Source organism: Gamsiella multidivaricata (genome assembly GCF_025024155.1).
Source record: "Gamsiella multidivaricata strain RSA 2152 chromosome Unknown BC939scaffold_17, whole genome shotgun sequence".
NCBI lineage: Eukaryota > Fungi > Mortierellomycota > Mortierellomycetes > Mortierellales > Mortierellaceae > Gamsiella > Gamsiella multidivaricata.
In genome coordinates, this window is record NW_026251725.1 from 38,902 (window position 1) to 56,547 (window position 17,646).

General features: G+C 49.0%; 6 protein-coding genes across 6 annotated transcripts; 2 read left to right on the plus strand and 4 right to left on the minus strand.

Moving 5' to 3' along the window:
* Positions 1–2,688: 2,688 nt before the first annotated feature.
* BC939DRAFT_444606 (meiotically up-regulated gene family-domain-containing protein) lies at positions 2,689–4,116 on the plus strand. Its single transcript, XM_051554702.1, has 3 exons — positions 2,689–2,974; positions 3,099–3,458; positions 3,577–4,116. The coding sequence occupies exons 2-3, from the start codon at positions 3,158–3,160 to the stop codon at positions 3,984–3,986; spliced, it is 711 nt and encodes a 236-aa protein (XP_051414388.1). The 5' UTR covers positions 2,689–2,974; positions 3,099–3,157; the 3' UTR covers positions 3,987–4,116.
* Positions 4,117–4,264: 148 nt separating this feature from the next.
* On the minus strand, positions 4,265–6,253 carry BC939DRAFT_475150 (uncharacterized protein; the record flags this gene model as incomplete). The annotated part of the gene is made up of 1 exon (XM_051558474.1): positions 4,265–6,253. One exon carries the CDS (start codon positions 6,251–6,253, stop codon positions 4,265–4,267), a length of 1,989 nt encoding a protein of 662 aa, XP_051414389.1.
* Positions 6,254–7,079: 826 nt separating this feature from the next.
* BC939DRAFT_475151 (uncharacterized protein) lies at positions 7,080–9,898 on the minus strand (the record flags this gene model as incomplete). The annotated part of the gene is made up of 6 exons (XM_051558475.1): positions 7,080–7,153; positions 7,629–7,734; positions 7,836–8,083; positions 8,191–8,402; positions 8,685–8,790; positions 8,854–9,898. The coding sequence occupies 6 exons, from the start codon at positions 9,896–9,898 to the stop codon at positions 7,080–7,082; spliced, it is 1,791 nt and encodes a 596-aa protein (XP_051414390.1).
* Positions 9,899–10,808: 910 nt separating this feature from the next.
* BC939DRAFT_83999 (WD40-repeat-containing domain protein) lies at positions 10,809–12,361 on the minus strand. Its single transcript, XM_051561935.1, has 4 exons — positions 11,963–12,361; positions 11,341–11,866; positions 11,019–11,253; positions 10,809–10,927 (listed from the first exon to the last, which is right to left on the minus strand). Exons 1-4 carry the CDS (start codon positions 12,300–12,302, stop codon positions 10,892–10,894), a joined length of 1,137 nt encoding a protein of 378 aa, XP_051414391.1. The 5' UTR covers positions 12,303–12,361; the 3' UTR covers positions 10,809–10,891.
* Positions 12,362–14,126: 1,765 nt separating this feature from the next.
* On the plus strand, positions 14,127–16,793 carry BC939DRAFT_444614 (uncharacterized protein). The gene is made up of 2 exons (XM_051554703.1): positions 14,127–14,805; positions 14,990–16,793. The coding sequence occupies exons 1-2, from the start codon at positions 14,428–14,430 to the stop codon at positions 16,349–16,351; spliced, it is 1,740 nt and encodes a 579-aa protein (XP_051414392.1). The 5' UTR covers positions 14,127–14,427; the 3' UTR covers positions 16,352–16,793.
* A 2-nt stretch (positions 16,794–16,795) lies between these two features.
* BC939DRAFT_444617 (uncharacterized protein) lies at positions 16,796–17,541 on the minus strand. Its single transcript, XM_051554704.1, has 2 exons — positions 17,326–17,541; positions 16,796–17,213 (listed from the first exon to the last, which is right to left on the minus strand). Exons 1-2 carry the CDS (start codon positions 17,492–17,494, stop codon positions 16,921–16,923), a joined length of 462 nt encoding a protein of 153 aa, XP_051414393.1. The 5' UTR covers positions 17,495–17,541; the 3' UTR covers positions 16,796–16,920.
* Positions 17,542–17,646: the final 105 nt, after the last annotated feature.

Below are 17,646 nucleotides of genomic sequence, written 5' to 3' on the forward strand. Positions count from 1 at the left end.
TAGGCGCGATGACTGGCTCCTCGCAAACAGGGGGATCCAGCAGGAGTAGACACGTCTTTCCGTCCAGACGTAGGTTACGTGTCTTAGAAACCGTCTAGGGATTAAAGGGGAGATGATGGTGATGGAGTTCTTGATGAGGCAGTTGCGCAGGCGAAAGGCTTCACATGGATTTTGTGCAGGGAGACAAAAAAAAAAGCCCCATCATGCGTTTGAATTGATCCTCTATTCTAAAAACTCGAGAGTTCTGAGGAACTGCTTTTTGGAGGAACCTTTCGTCCTCCTTTCTCGTCTTTTCCCGGTGATGACCACCCTGCTTTCCTTCTCTGCTTCACTTTCATTCATTCTTGCTGCATGCTCTCTTCCTTATCGTTCTCTTTCTTTCTATCTGCGGTTCAAACGTATATGAGTACATTCGTTTTGACACAGATATTCTTCACTTCCTCTCAGCATCTTGACACAGTCTGTTCCATCCCACAAGAATACAGCACCTCAGCCAAACCACCGACACCGGGATTCAACAGGGCACTTTGAGAGGAGCTCCTCACAGACCAACTCAGGTCAGCTGCAGGAGCATCGCCTGTTCGTGCTGCTCATTCCGATGACAGGATATGCAGCAAATCACGACAGCAGGGACTTTGCTAGATGACAGGTACCAGGGCAAGGAATCTGATGCGCTGAACAAGAGTGGAAGGCTCTGATGAACTAGTGAGGCAGCGTTATACATCGCAGTCGGGACACAGGAGAATGATGGTGCACTAACAGCAAACACCGATCTGAATATGCCAATACACACAGCACATTCTTTTCGGCCCTGACTTCAATGCGGCGAAAGAGAGACCTACTGGGCGTGAATAGCAGTACCGGAAGCAGGACCTTGGACGCATCTCATAGAGCTCTGCATCGTGACAACTGCTCTCTTGTTAATATCTCAGGGCAGCATAGTGCTGTTTGTATGGCCTTTATCTGCAGGTCTACAACAAATCTGAGGATGGCATGCCATTTTTCGTAACTACTGAAGATAGATTACCCACAGAGATACGGGGCACAAACGGCATTGCTCCCTCGCATTTTATCGGTCGATGCAGTTGCACGTGGGACTGAGAGAGGCAACCAGACGGGCCGTTTCTATCTCCGCCTCGATTCGGATATGCTTGCCCATCCTCACCTTTTGATGGGATTCTATTGGCATGAACAAGCGAGATCAGCTTCTTTATGAGGGCCGGAAACTCTTTTGAACATGTCGCCTGAACCATTCTTCATACTTCAGATTAACACCGTCTGTTCGTACTGAAGACCGCTGTGCTGAATCAAAGCAGCTTTGCGCTTATTTGAGTTCGATTGATTGTCTACCATTTTAGGTCAAGGACACCGTATTAAGGTTTCGACCCATACACTGTACTACTGTGCTCTTTGTTTGCGCGGCCATGTTTAACGATCCGTTCCTACGCATCTTTGCTAGTAGAACTTTTTACTAGGCTCCTTTTATTTTCTTTTCTTTTCTTTTTTTTATTGCATGATTGTCTCTGAGCTTTGCCCTTCTTATTCGATCAATGTCTGAACGAGCTCCACTTTTCTGTATATGTCCGTCGCATTATGAGCTGCAAGAATAAATGGCAATCACTATTAAGAGATATGCAGGAATAAAAATGAGGTATATGCAACACATAAAAAACGTATGAAAGCTGCGATGAAATTTGAATATAAAAAAAAAACCTCTAGGCGTGCTTTGCATAGCACGCTTGGATGGCCTCGATCCTATCACCGTAGCCTTGGTCGTAACCGTAAACTCTTGGGCACAGATCGCGTCGACCATAGCATTTTGTTGTTTGAAAAGTCAGCGCCTTTGATTTGCCGCTCCTGGTCACAGCTGCAGATGTGGAGCTAATCCGTGCAGACAGATCGGCTCGGGTCAAGTGCGGAACGCTCAGAGGACGTCCGCATCCCTGGATCTTTTACCGGGCCCTGTTACATCAGCTCTGGGAGACGTATAAAGCGACTGCATTCGGTGGCCCAGTTACCCGCAAGATATCCAAAAAAAAAAATGAGAGCTCATCCCTCATATGCCGCATAGATTCCTCCGTGGTGATGTCGTGGCTATCTGGGTTAGTGAGGAAGGACTAGTTGCTACTGCTGCTGCTGTAGCAAAAAAAAAGTTTGAGCTGTCGGCATGCCCTTAACTGACGCCGGATAATAAACTAGCCACGCATTGCATATGGGAAGAGGTATTCGAGAAAGAGGGGCGCATGCACCAAAATACTTGCAGATGCATAAGAGGGCCCAGTTAGCGAGACTGTTCTTGCCGACATCGACGGACCTGCAAGCGACTGGCTAGCAATGGACTTGATGGGTATCAGGGCCCTGGATAGCAGACGTAATTAGATCATCGAGCTTGGCCAGTCGGACTAGCTCAAAAATTCTCGAGGCACAGCCTGCAATGCGATCCAGGATGCCTTCTAGCGTGCTGAAGTGTCTGCCCACCAACCCGCAGCGCCGGCTTAAAAAAGAAGGTATCGCCGACAGTCTCGAATTTGATCCATCTTTGATCCACAGGGGTTTCAATCTAGAGGAGCAACGCAGTGCCCCTTCCCTCGACACCCAAGACGGTCTGTCAGCCACCTTGTGTCCCCGACAATAACTGCGAAAGCCCAACTGCGAAAGCCCAACTGCGTAGCGCTACGGGACAGGGTTGCCCTCTCGGGTAAACAAGCGGCATACAAAGAACTTAAAAAAAGGCTATACGGGAAATCCGCACGATATTTTCACTCGTGGAGTTTCACTCTCTTCACCCACCTGCAGTTCCCGAAATTTTATATTCCCAGCCTTAAATGTAATATACCTATCAGCTTCAGCAGTTGGCCTGGGTGAGCGAGGATCCATCGCAGGCACCTTACTTAGTGAGAAAGTGGTGACCAGAGGTGGCAATCGGTCGGATGCGCTGGTGAGAATGCTCGCGCGCATCCTCATTGTGTGGAAGGTACGGTATGGTGGGGATAAGCCAGCCTATGTTCGTTATGATACTACCCCTTTCCCATATGCATCTTTAGCTGCTAAGCTCCCTCCCTCCCCCTTGCTTCCAACTCTGCCCACTGAATTGCTAGACATCCCCTTCCAGAAGCAAACTCGCTACTTTATTCGCTAAGCCTTTTTTCTTTAATGCATGAAACCAACCTTGCAAAGTACGCGCCCCATCTGTTCCCTGAAATGCGACTCGGCAAGGCCCCTAAAACCCCCATGCCGATGTCCTTCCTCGAACGCCGATTGGCCATTAAGCATAGGACTAGTCCTTGGTCACACAGACTCTGTTTATTTTAGAGTGGCTATACGCGTCAGATGGCGTATAAAAAGGGTCGTTCGCCCACCCTCCCTAGGCATCCATCAATCCTCAACAGCAACATCTTCTCAAGCAACCTCAATCACCCTCGCTCGCAGCCTTCTAAAAACACTTCACCCACCACCTGTAAGCACGCAGCACTTACTGAGCATCGAACAAAACAATATCTTGGTGCCCTTGGAAATATAACAACCAGAAGTAACTCTCAAGTAACAAATCCCATCGCATCTATTTTCATTCCTTAGGAAAAAAAAATCTCCCTCACCCAAATCCCACCATGTACAAGTCTCTCGCCCTCCTCGTTGTCCTTGCTGCCTCCCTCGCGAGCACCGAGGCCGGTTACAGCGACAACTGCCACGGCAGTGGCCTGTGCAACAAGGGCATGGGAGACCTCTGCACCGGCGCCTTCAACCGCTTCACCGATACCACCGTCTACAACGCTTTTACCTCCCGTGTCAACGGAAAATGCACTGCCATCTACCGATGCGACGGCGATTACCCCAATTTGACCGGTGCACAGATCAAGTCGCTCTTCCAGCCGATCTATGGGGGTCAGGGATGCAAGGGATGCGGTAGCCATGCCTTCAATGGTGGTGCGTGTGAGGTCACGCTGAACTACTGCGCGAACTGCCTCGACAGCGGCATTCCTAACTAAACAACAAAAAAAAAAGAAGTGGTGGTGTTCGGGTTTCCTGTATGTGCCTGAACTATGACCCCTTTTGACTACTACAATAAAATGATTGAAAAAAAAGGCGCATTGTATTGGTCCTCTGCTAAAAAAAAAAAAGGAAGGCCGGAATTGCTGGTCAACGGATACAAAACATATTGTAGGCTTGAATATCTCGAATGTTTTTTTTTTTTAAATATGATCGATGTTATGATATTAGTTGGCTTTTTTCCCTCTGTTTTATAATGTACAAGAACCAGGGTCGTCTAACTACGCCTATTATAATAGTTGGGCGTGCCAGCCTTGGTGTTTTTGGATTTTGATGAAAGATGCGGCATGGTGTGTGGGTCATAATAAGCGTTTAGGAAATCGTCTTCCTCTTCATCCTCGTCCTTCTCCTCCTCCCCTTCCACCACCCCATTCAGGACATGTACACCCACGTGCGGATGCCTAGAGACCGGTCCTGGGCAGTAATACTCCTCTCCCGCAGCGCTATCAGCATACCCTTCTATCGGACCCTGCATGGCCGTATGTGGATGCTGCGAAACTCTCCTTGCGCCGAAGCGGCCTTCCTGAACATTGCGTTTTGCCTTGGGAATATCCTCTTCCGTAAAATCGAACGAGCGGTGCATAGGACTGTAGTCCTCCTCGCGTTGAGCTGCTTTCTTTATCCGGGTCGGCGTATCTACCCGCCACTGCTGCATCGCATGCGGTGTCCGTCGAGAACTATCCGTGATAATCGACGGGTACCGTTTCTGCCCAGAATCTGATGTTGGGCCGAGATGACTAGGATAGTCGAATTCGCTCTCCCCGATGATCGTAGCCGGGGCACGCGGCTTCCGCTTCACGGAGCTGCATTTTGTCCGGTAGGAGCCGACGGTGGAAGGTGGCGGCGGTGGCATGTAGCCGAATTTGGATGATCGTCCGCTGGTGGATGGGGGTGGTAGCGGGTAGCTAGGTTCGTAACCACGGCTAGATGACGGTGGCGTGTACCCGTAGCTGGATTCATAATCGGCGATAGTAGGGGGTGGTAGTGGGTAATTTCGGTTTGATGTAGTATAGGTTCTAGATGTATATGTACTGGGTGCGTGACTACTGGAATTAGTTGGTTGTGGGGAGTGGCGAAAGTTGTATGACGATGCTGAATCGGAAGGTGGTTGTCCTGGGAGTGGAATGGCGTCTGGTCCCTTGCTTTGAGGGGCGATCTTCTTATTCTTACGTCTCCTCCAAGATCGGTAAAGAACGAAACCTTGCACGCTGCCGACCAAGAGACATAGCCCAGAAACGGTTCCCAGGATCAAAGGGAGACGACTAGGACTCGATGAAGCTGTGGCGTCAGGTGTAGGGGTGGGGCTTGTCGCGGCGGTGAAGATCTCAGAGATAGATGATGTGGTTGAAGTAGCTGTCGAAGTTGCTGTCGAGGTTGTTGTGGTTGTTGTCATGGTTCTGATTGGTACCCCTGGAACGATGTATTCGGATACCCAATTCCCGGTTTTCATGTTGAAGATTAGAGTCGTGTTGCTGGTAGTTAGCAAAGCCCCGTTGATAACCCGGCTCCCGCCCCATATGATAACGTAGTCGTTCGAAACTGCACACGCATGCCCTGCTCTTGCATTTGGCACACCGGCGTCCGGTCCTTTGGTCCAGGTCAGCGTTCCAGACATAAAATCCATATCTAGGAAATAGATGTCGCTCATGCTGGTGATCGTGCTGTCGTATCCACCGAACAAGATCATCCTCTTTCCACTGTAGGCCGGGACGAGGCATGAGTATGACCGTCCGGTGGGTATCTTTCCTTGGCCCACTTGCTTCCAACCGAAGTCAATGTTCCAAGCCCATGTGCCCTTTCCCACCAGAATTAATGCCGGAATAGCGGCGCTCCATGTAGCGGAATATGTCTGCAGCTGAGTTAATTGCGGATCCATTGGAATGCTGCCAGCGGTGTTAGTGAGGAAGTTCATCTGTAGCATGGACACTCCACCGGCGCCACTGTATCCATTAGGTACATAGAAATTGTTGGTTACTGGATCCGCCGCTGTCGAGCCTATAACGTTTTCATTGACGCTGGCGATCGTGATTCTTTGACTCCAATTACCGGTCTTGGTGTCGAGGATATAGGAGGTATTACTGTATAGGTTGACCCAGTTCTGACCGCTCAGAGCACTAAGCTTGGGCGCAACTCCGCCGGCAGGAGCGTCAGTTAGTTGCTTGTAGACTGGGTTGATTCCTGTCCACGATGCTGAAAGGTCGATCATGAAAGTCTGTGGAAGATATGGGCTGCCCTGAAGTTGAGTGTATCCACCGAGAATATAAAATGCCTGACCCTCAACGAACGCGCTGGCGGCTCCGAGTGTGGATGTCGGCTGAAATGGTGGTTGGGCATTGGCGCAGGGAAATGTGATTATATAGAATATTGATAGAAGGATGTATGTAAGGTGGAGAAGAGTATGGCCGGAAAGTGCAGCAGAACGAGGCATACTGATAGGAAGATGCACAGAAACTGTGCGTGGAGGTGAGTGAGGATGAATAAGACAACGCAGGACAGGGTGAGTGGAGGATGGAGGAACAGGTAGGCAAAGAGGGATAATAAAGAGGTAAGGTAACAAAATAAAGGAGTGGAAAGTGGAAGACGAGAGGATAGTAAAAGGGTTGGCATGGAAGACGAGCAGAGGGAGACCAGGAATGGGGTAGAGACAATCACAGTGGAATGTACACAAAAGAGATGAAACCGCCCCTGTCTCGCTGCAAAACCTTGTCTGAAATAGAAAATTTCCTGTGCGGCTTGCGGCGACCCCTGTTATCCTATCCCACAGAAAGTTGGTGGTACATGAATGAAACTAGGCATGTCCCGCCTCTCCATCACATCATGTCCAAATGGGTGCTATATGCATCATCCATGCCGCGAAACAGCATTCGCTTTGTCTCTGTGCTTTACGCCTACCGGCACTATTTCGTCAAAGCCCCGCACGCGCACAGTCTCGCTATGACCCTCCTCAAATTTCCCTTCGTCCTTTACATTGTTCAAGTGCATCAGGGTTGCTTTCGTTTATGTTCATGCACGGTTGTTTAATAAGATGTGCATCATACGAATTGAGGTTCTTTACCGACATCTACAACTACAGCCCTTTGAGACACATCCATCTTGACAAAGAATCCTGGATACATGTCGCATGTTTAAATGTGTCTCCTGCATGTGCTGTGCTCTTTATCATCCACTCAAATCTGCTCTCCGCCTCCCATCATTGCTCCAAACAGAGGCGAGATATCAGCATTGCAACGCAATGTAATTGAAAATTAATAATTAATAAATATGCCCTCCAGGAGTAAATCTTCTACTGTTTGGAAGAGGGACGCGCACAGACAGACAGGGAAATGTCTTTATCATATCCCCTGGCGTTTCAAACGTCCACCCTGTGTGTTTCATAAACCTTATTTCAAAAGCGCCGTCTTTGAATAAACTTACTCCACAGCACTTGTTGCGGCCAGAAACAGAATTGGGGTGCCTTTCTTTACTGCACCCTCGTTTGACGGCTTAGTCAATCATGATGAGGAAGCACATACCACCCCTTCTTGTTTTCGAGGGTGACATTTGGAAAGATGCTTGAGAAAGATGCTATGCGTTACATTTACTCGCATTCACCAATTTATCCTCGTTGGGCATGAACAGTATGGTATAGTTGCACCTTTTGAGGGTGCTTGAAAGATTGGTCAGAAATGATTTTACACAAAGCGATGGCTAAAAAAAAAACAAAGTGGATATGTGTCGGCATGGAATTCAGGGTGAGGGATGGTATATCACGATAGAACAAAATCCAGTTGGTGCTCGTCTCATCTCACCATACTGAGGGGCGTTTCCAGAAGAGCAGGCGGAATCATATTCTTGTCGAGTGTGGGTGGCAGTACATCTCTGTCTGCGTTTCCATCCCGTATGTCCAATTCCCGTTTCTGGTTCTGTGATTCTACCTGCTCTAGTGCTTCATCTTGCCCGTCCTGTACATCCGCGTCAATAGACTCGATTTCTTCCTCCTCCTCCTCCTTCTCCTCCTCCTCTTCTTCTTCGGCTTCTTCTGCAACTTCTTTCTCAACTGCGTCAAGATAAAGAGAGCATAAAACGTCGTTTAGCATAATGGAGAACCTCATTCTTCGTATTGCTGCAACAGCGGAAAATAACAGACTATTAGTCACCACTTACACATGTCATGGAGCGTCAATACCTTGACGCCTGTGGGCTTTGTTGCCTGATCTAGGGCTAGCTTCGCTTCGTATACCATTTGGTCGATAGATAGACAGAGCCGTTTGAATGTCAAATCATCTTGCTTTTCTGCATCGGTTAGCTCGATCGCCTCGACACTCTGCGCTAATACTAAATCCGCAGCAGTGTATCCCAGTTCTCCGAAATGTGTCCTATATGAGTGTGATAAGTCCGAGTGCAGTCGATTTTCCGAATGCATCCATACGTCGGGGAAGTTCAGTAGTGAAGATGGACAGTTGCCGTGAATTATAAGAAAAAAAAGAGTCCCATGCGGTTTGTTTGTCCAAATAAACATCAGGGCGGAAACGTAAACAAAACAATGTGTGTCGAAAAAAAGGGAGTAAAGGAAAGTATGAATTAGCGTTGTATCGTATCGCATGTCACACCAAACAGGTCGTCGACTTACGCCTGGATAAACAACAACAACGACTTACGATTGCATCCGTAATTTGAGTTCCTGCACTTCGCTCGCTTGTTTTCGGATGGTCGCTTCGAGCGACTGGTTGATCGACAGGAGCGAGGCATTTGAAATTTCCAGGTCTGCAATCTTGCGCCTTGTCCTCGCTGCCTCCTCCTGTCTACGGTTCTCCTCAGCTAACTTACTGGCGACTGCGGCTGTTGTGGTTCCGGTGGAGTTGACCTTCGTGGATCGTATCGTGGGCGTCGAACTCGAAACAGCTGAACTCATACTGACTATTGATCCTTCATCTCCATTTCGGGGATATCCATTTCTGACGGGATTTCCTCCTAGCAGCGATGAGGCGGATGAAGCTGTTGTCCAGGAGGGCATGGATGCCGAAGTGGTATGAGATGGGTTGCTTGTTCCAACGAGGGCTCCTGTGGTTGATGAAGAATTAGAGATTCCCAAGGTCGAGTGGGAGGAGGATGTCGAGGCGTAGCCGGATTGATGGTTTGGGGCTGAGTCGATCCTCATGAACGCACCTGCTGCGATCCGCACTGGCTTACGACTTGGTGTGGTGCTGTCCCCACTGCTCAGTCCTACAGTGCTGGACGATGTCCTATGACGATTCAGACCTCCGACACCTGGGCCTGCTGCAAATTTTACCGATCCAGTGGAAGTTGGGTTGCGACCGGAGGATCCGAATGGGAGGTTGATACCTCCACCAACGCCTGCTTGGCCTCCCGTGAAGAGCTGCATATCCTCTCCAGCTCGATCTGAATCCTCAGAGACGGTCCCATCGTCTGATGTAGTAGATCCGCCGTCTTGGCGATTGTTACTGCTTCCACCTCCGCTGCCACCGCTACTTGTCCCGTTGGTGCTCCGAAAGGATGCCACTGTGGCCACTGAATTGGAAGACCGTGTCCGTACTGAGACTAGGCGTGGTGGCGCGCTGTTGCTGTTTGGATTGCTGCTGAATACAACAGGGTTGGTGGTTTTGTTACTGGTGCTGTTGGCGCTGATAGTGGGGTATCCATTGTTTCCAGTTTGGTTGAACGACGACCCGCGCGAGGATTTCGTTGGGGTAACTGTGCTGGAGGCTGGAAGGGAGCCGGTTTTGGGAGGGAATGCAGCTGACGATATACTGATTTGCGCCGAACTGGCGATTTTGGCACGCCTTACCGGGGCCGCGACGGTGCCTTGATTGACGGAGTTTTGATTCCTCGAGGAGGGTCGTGAGGTATTCATGGTTTGGCTGAGAGACTGATGGACTGGCTACTCCTGAACACGTCCGCTGTAAGTTGCCAACGTTGTCTTTACCCCAATACCCGGGATTTGTTCTTTTCCTTTTGAGGCCTTGCCTGGTACGTCCGACTGCTCAGCGAACGGGCTTTGTTCTTCCCTTTATCTGTTTGAGGGTTGGCTTTTGACCGTTGCGTTGACTATTGAACTAAGAATGGTATCGATAGTCCGCGGTCAGCAAATGGATAGACTACGGACTCACTCTCAGTTCTCTTGCTCTCTTGCTCTGGCCCCTATTTTCATGACAAACGTACCAGGCGAAGAGTGCGTGAAGATGTGAATGAAGGGGTCTAGTCTTGCGCAATCCGACTTGTGTCCTGACCAATAAACAAGAACCAAGCAGGCGGGTATAGGAGAAAGAAGGAAGGAGTGAGTGTTCTGTGGTTGCGGTTGTAGTTGTAGTTGTGATTATGGTTGCGGTTGTGGTTGTGCGTATGTGTGTGTATGTGAAAGCGAGATTGAATGAGAAATGGTATAATGGAAGGGTGTATGTTGACGATGGGGATGGTGAGGCAGTGGAACAGTGCCCTCGCTCTTGCTCTTCGCTCTCGACCCATGGGCCATCCGTTGTTGCCCCCCTGCCAATTTCTTTTGCTTCCTTTGTGCGCCCATCCACATCACTCGAATGTCCCCACGCATTGCCCCAGAGATCCTCAATATATGCTGCTCAAGTGGTCCTGAGGAGCCTCTCCGTCCTTGGCGCATGGCAATCTCCCCGTTTTTCTGCATCTAACAGGCTCACGCCTGCGTATCCACGTTGTGCTGTAGCCTAATTGTTGCATGGCATCAACGAGTACTCTTTGTTTCAAAGACATCACCAGTTCATGACACATGTCTGCAAAAGATCCTGGATCCTGGAAGCCAGGTCACCACTATATTTTCCGACGGAGTTTTTTATTATTATTATTGTTAAGATGCTTGATGCAGATGCGACGGTATCTAGTATGGGTTTGACCGTGCAGACTTGCCCTCGGTCTATATAAGGGGAGAGAATGATGTCAGTTGAGATACCAGGATGCAATGGCCACTAGACAGTGTATGCTATGAGGTAGGACCTAGTCTGTACCTTAAGTTGTAATGGTGAGCTGTGCCTTGACGAAGCGCTGGCTGCAAGAGGCGAGGACATGGCTATAGCTGAGGCAGAGGTCCAGAGCCCAAGTTTAGCGTCCTCGCCCCCTGAAAATAAAATTCCTCGCTTGGAATCCCAGTATGTGCTCCTGACAATCTCACTGTGTCCTCCATTCAATACTTGACAAAGTTGAAGCGAGTCTGTCTGAACGTGCAGGATGTTGATATTACCCCTAGAATCATTAACAGAGTATAGAAATAAGTATCGCGATCGTCAATGCAATAAAGAGATACCAGAGAACACCGCAGTGTACACGTACTCGTTCGATCCAGAGATTAAGAACAGACGCCCGGTCTCTGTTTCGAAATGGCAATCGATTCCGTAATCCAATGTCAATCCTAGAGCAGGGTTACTGACACCACGAATGTCACCAAAGTGGTGGATCGCGTCCGCATCATCGCTGTTCCATAGAGACAAAGTCTCCATATGGCTTAGACAGTAGATGTACTCTGCATTTGGACCAAAGTACCCTACTTTGTTGATGCTGGCGCCAGTATTGGACACGACCATCAGACCCTCCTCTTCGTCCATATCCGTAAGATCAAACTGACAGATCAGTCCATCAACGGATCCGGTCATCAGTCGCACAGGGTTGGTTGGATGAAATTTGACGTTGGTAATGTCCTCGCTATGGGATTCAGAATACGTCGCAATAATGGCTGAGGTGTTGCTCCTAGCATCGAAAAAGTGAATGTTCGCATCATAATCCTTGAGTTCCGTTCCAGCAGCGAGGACTTGTTCCGAAGAGTTGATATCAAAAGACAATAACACATGTTTTTGCGGAGCTGTATGACCCATTGGGATTTTATTGAGTTAGTCAAGCACATAGGTATTAATTCACGCAAGATGTCGCCTCATTAGGGAGTAATTAGATGACTTACTGGTGAAGACCTGTACCGGACCTCCTTCAGTTCTGAGATCCCAGCAGGCGACTGTGCCGTCCTTTGAGGAGGACATAAGGATATTCTCACCATAAGCTTTGACCTGGGTAATGGTATCCGTATGAAATTTGAGGATGTTTTTGATAGCGAGCGTTGCTGGGTTATACAGCTTGATTTCGTGATTTGAAGCTGAGACGACCAGGTTAGAGCTGTTGGCGGCAATGTCAAAGATGTAGATGTCGCCATGTGAAAAAGCCGAACTCTGCTTGAGCGCCAGTGGTGGTTGAATCAGTCGTGGCTCATAGGTGATAGGAATCTGCGGTGGGACGCCGTCATTCATATTGGGTCGCGTGTGGGAGGAGTAGGGAGTTGAGGATAGTGAAAGGACGCGGGTGGTCAGGGCAAAATGGTGGCAAAAAAAGAAAAAAGAAAAAAAAAAGCGAAATGTCAACAACAATAGGCAAAGACAGTCCCGGTGCTGCGGTGCTGCGACACGCGCAGCTTTGACGCGACGTGACAAACCTTATCTTTCTACGACTTCGGCGCACTTAGAATAGGACGAGTGTTTTCTTCATCGCCATTAATCGGCTTCAGAGACATGTGGTCTTACAGGCTTGGATAAATAGCCCTTTTGTGCGAACGAACTGTATTAAAGTATCCAGAATCGTATGGGATGGGCGAGGCATCTGTCCGGGATGGTACCAAGATTCTCAAACTATCTGCGCAGAGAAAATCTTTTTGTGGTGAAGAGAGCTGCTACGCAGCGTGCGACTAAAAAGCACAGCGAAGGGATAGATCTCAGATTCAGGCGTATTTGTGTCGAACATATGGTCCTCTCTAGCGGAATCAGGCTTTCTTCAAAAAGGCGCATGAAGGAGTTCTGTCTCCTTATTTCATGAATGCCCGCGTGCCTTTTTCTTTTTCATTCAATAGATTTTATGTAATTGTCTGTAAGGAGACTACATATAAATCCAGGCCGCCATGAGAGACAATACAGTAGACAAAAGATGGAAGGGAGAAGGAAAAGAAGGAGGGGAGGAGACTCAATGCCGGCAGAAAAGATTTGTGCAAGATATAGAGAAAGAATGAGATGAAAGGTAGGATGGACTCTCAATCCATCGGACGATACCATGAAGTGCATTTTCTGTCTCCTCAATCCAGCGTCTCCGTAAATACAGATGCACAAAAATGACACGCACTTCCATCTGCACAGAACACCATCTCTGGCTCATCACATAAGCTATTCGCCGATCCTAGGCGGAGAAACACAGCGATCCACTAAGCTGAAGGGGAGCAAGGAGAGCGTAAAGGAGGCGCATTACGTTTTGAGCTTAGAACCCCACTATGAGAAGAGAGACAAGCAGAAGAGAAGCACTAGGCACGACCTCTCATCGCGTGTCTTATTTCAATGGCTTAATGGCCCAAAGCTTTAGTGATACAGGAGGTAGCGTTAAGTCATGGCACGACTACGTTTATTTCCTCGTTTTCAACAACCCGTTCCTTTGGGCACTCGCATTATCTCTTTATCATCGGACAAAAAGAAAAAAAGAAAAAGATAGAAAAATCTGTCTCGCGGGATACAACGCCTCTTAGATGGGTCTCTAGCCCATCGTTATCGATTGTGTGGCCGCAGAACACTGAAGCGAAAGAGAACATGCCTCTCCAATGGCAAGGAAAAGAAGAGGCCTCATTGGGTAGCACGATCGACAATCTACATGTGCAGACAATGCTACCGTGTCATTAAAAAGAGGCTGAGAGCCGTGGAAGAAGTTTTGTGTGTTACTTCTGGTGCCCATGCATATGTGTGTGAAAAAAGAGCCCGTGTGTGTGTGTTGGAGCAGCAGATGGACGCATTCCACATTCTAGTCGACGCTGCATGCGAGCACAGACAGGTCGATCCGATGCACAGACGTACATTCAATTCACACGGACAATTCTCACAAATGCGGAAAGAGAGAACAACCTTCCTCCCGCGCATGCAGCCAACCCCGCATCCACGTCTACATCCGCATCCACATGGCTCTATATGAGTCCATACGCAAGCGCGCCCAGTACCGGCGGACGACCTTATTTTTGTAGAAAAGAATAAAGACGATAAAAAAAGGAATAAAAAGGATTGGAATTCCACCATATGCCTTCTCACTTTCTTAATTCTCTTCGTCCTTCACATCTATCTCGATTCCTCATCTCCTCTTTCCGCAATTGACCATTGCACATTACGATCAACCTCTCTCCTCATAACGCGACCATCGCTCTCGTGTGCTATCCGTCCCTCATATAATCCTTCCCCCGCTCCTCCCGCTCCTCCCGCTCCCTCTCCTCCTCCTCTTCCCCTCCGTCCCCCCCTCCCTCCCTCTCTCTCTCACCACCTCAAACCCCCTCGAAATAATTCCTTAATTCTTACCGAACACAACTAACAAACAGCCATAGCAACGATCGCCGATCCTTTGTCCCTGTCCACAGTTATGGCGCATAGTAACAACACCGATGGACTTTATCATCCACAAACATACTCGTTCCTGAGCCCAGAGACCTTTGAGACCCTGGTCGAGGGGTACATCAACCAGCTCCACGTCCGTAAACGAAACAAAGCTCTGATCACCCAACAGCTCGCCAACGACTGCTTGATGGTCCTCACCAACCCAGAGAACACTGCAATCTTCAACCCAAAATTCCGGTGGTGGGTCCGTAAGCACTTTGTGTTCACTGTCGTGGGTGAGCTCCGAATTTTGTTGGATAAGAAGAATGGTAAACCTGTGTGTGTGCGGGAACAGCTGTATGACAAGGTTTGCTATTTTCATCACATCATTGGACATGGAGGACGCGACAAGACCTTTGCTGCTGTAAGTAGCCGCATCATCGCCATGCCTACGTCTGCTCCGGCTGAGCATGGCAAATGCGAATGCTGTGCTCCCTAATGCTAATGCCAATGCTAATGCACGTATGGCAAAATTACCTGATCCATTTCCCCTTTCCCCCTGATCTGACCATGCTCCTCCTGCTCTCTCCCTTGATGTTTTCATACAGATCACAAAATCGTACTCCAAGGTCCCTGCAGAACTGGTCTCGCTCTTCACGAAGAACTGCCAGACATGTCTTGGTGTCCGCAAGTACAGCAAAAATAAACGCCCCATCCTGAACGAGAACGAGTACCCACATCACCATCACCATCAACAACAACAGCAACAGCAGCAGCAGCAACAGGCACAGCTCACCTGCGATACCAGCAGTTATAGCAGCTCTTCCTCCGCTTCCTCCTCCGCCACCTCTCAATACCACTCTCAACAACAGTATGGCATGATCACCAAGCCTGAGACGGGCACCATCACCCCTATCTCGCCCATTATGCACTCGGTCAATTCTGGATTTTTGGGAAGCACTAGTACTCAGCAGCAGCTTGACTCCAGCTACACTCAGTCCCAATTGACCCAATTTCAATACCAACAGCTGCAGCAGATGCACAATGCCATGAACGCACAACACATGGGTATGACTCTGGACTTGTCGGAAATGTCTCTCGGAAATGGCCATGTCAGCGGCCTTGGCAGCTTATCAGGGCTCGGTCATATCAACACCACCGGGCATTACAATCTTCACGGAGCGATACCGGACCTCAACAGCACTTGTTCAACTCCAACTGCTCTGCCCAAGATGGATCTGCCTCTCATACAGCCCTACGACCCCAATATGGCTGGCGCCTTGCTACCCCTCGGCCATTTGACTCAGCACCAGAACACCTTGGAATCCTCATCAGAACAATACGACGAAGAGCAGATCGATGCAATAGGTACTCGGTACTCTCCTCTGTTGGATCATCACTACCACGCCCACGCATACCAGCAGCACCATTTCCAGAATAACGAGTATACAACCACATCCTATACAATGAACGACCATCAACAGCAGCAGCTTCAGTCCACATACTCTGCTGCCATGTCCCTGACATCCATGCCCCTGATACAGCAGCATAATCAGCACTCTTATGAGCAACAACAGCAGCAACGCCAAGGGTACCAGCAGCCTGAGTCTTCACCCATGCTGACTCAAAACCAGATGATCCAAAAGCAGATCCAGCAGGAGCAGCAGCGGCTCCATCAGCAGCAGCAGCAACTGAGTGTCTCAACCTCATTCGCGTCGCTCCCAGCGTCGGGATCCTCCGCATCCTTGTCTTCACCGCCTCCCTCAGCTGCTCCTTCGCTGAGCTGCTCTATTACGACGCCTACCACGAGCATGTCCCCAACGCCTCTCCTCGTCTCGGCCGCTCACTCGAACGCGTTGGTCAGCAGACTTCTACACCCTGCTCACGCTCTGTCCAGTCTCTTGGACCATGAGCAAAAGAGCCATTTAAGCACCGTTGCCGAGTTGGTCTCTGCCTCTCATGATCTCTAGAGGATCCCCTCTGCCCCTGTCTTTATCTCTCGTCTTTTCATGACGACGTCTCTAAACAATATGATGCCTCCACCCTCTTGGACGTTGCTCGCTCCTTCATGTATATATGCCTCTGTCTCTCTCTTTCTCTCCTTCTCTCTCTCTCATTCATGCACACCCACTTATTTCCTTCATCTTTGCGCCTCTTTTTCGAGACTTTTCACTACTTCGCGTTGTCATGCTTCGCTCCTCTCATGCTCGTTGTATTGTTTCCTCATGTTCATCTCACGTCGCTGTTTTATACCCCCCCTCCTTTCCCTCCTCCTCTCCTCGCTCCCTCCTTCCTTTTCCTCCCACATTCCCTCGCCTTGCCGCGTCCCCTCATTGTAAAGACCTATGTTCTCATAGACCCTGTATAGCCTCCTATAATAATACGTAATATGTACAACATATAATCGCAAAGTAGAAGTTTGAAACATGTGCTTATATTGTTGCAATAGTTATGACATTGGGTAAGGTCGGGGCATGATGAATTGTACAAGCATGGCAATGGTACTCTTTCGCTCGAGTCTTTTTTTTTTTGAGTCCGCTCACATCTTGGCTTTGTCCGGATTTGGTGAATATCCGAAAAAGATGGGCGATACTCTTGCGGGATCCATTAGCACCGGCTCTGCTGCTGTCGCAAAAGTATTCCTTTGCAGTGTCAAAGACTGCGGCTGTAATGGTGATGGTGATGACGATGACGATGGCAATGGTGAAGAGATCGGGACATTGGCTAGTGCTAAAGGTGGTACCGGTAGCCCCTGCGGAAAGGACTGAGTGACATGACTTCTTCGCTGCTGAAAGAACAAGCCCGAAAATGCTGGATGTAGAACTGAGGGATCTAACACGCTCAGTAGAAAAAAGAGATAAGCATAGGGACTTTTGATTTAGAAGACCAGAGAGAACTCAATATCGGCGCAGCAAGGGAGAATGGCGAAGTTAGGGCTCAATACCGAGGTGAGGATGTCGTGCTGCTGAGGTGTACCGCGTAGAGTTGTGTGAAGGGTAATGCAATGACTGATGGGGGTTCCTCCTGGCGGGACAATCGAGTGGACACGATGCGCTGTAGTGCTGATGGGCCCTCTGGTAGGCGGGTGATCCGCTGGTGAGGTGAGGGAGCATGGTTGACAAGCGCTTTGTCGAGCCGAGTGAGTTGAATGAGTGTGAAGTGAATGCAAGAGACAAAAAAATAAAAGAATGCACGCGCCGGAGAGTTGGATCCTTAAAATGGCATCTTTCTGTTGAAGTCACACAGAGCCCATTTATTTCAGCAC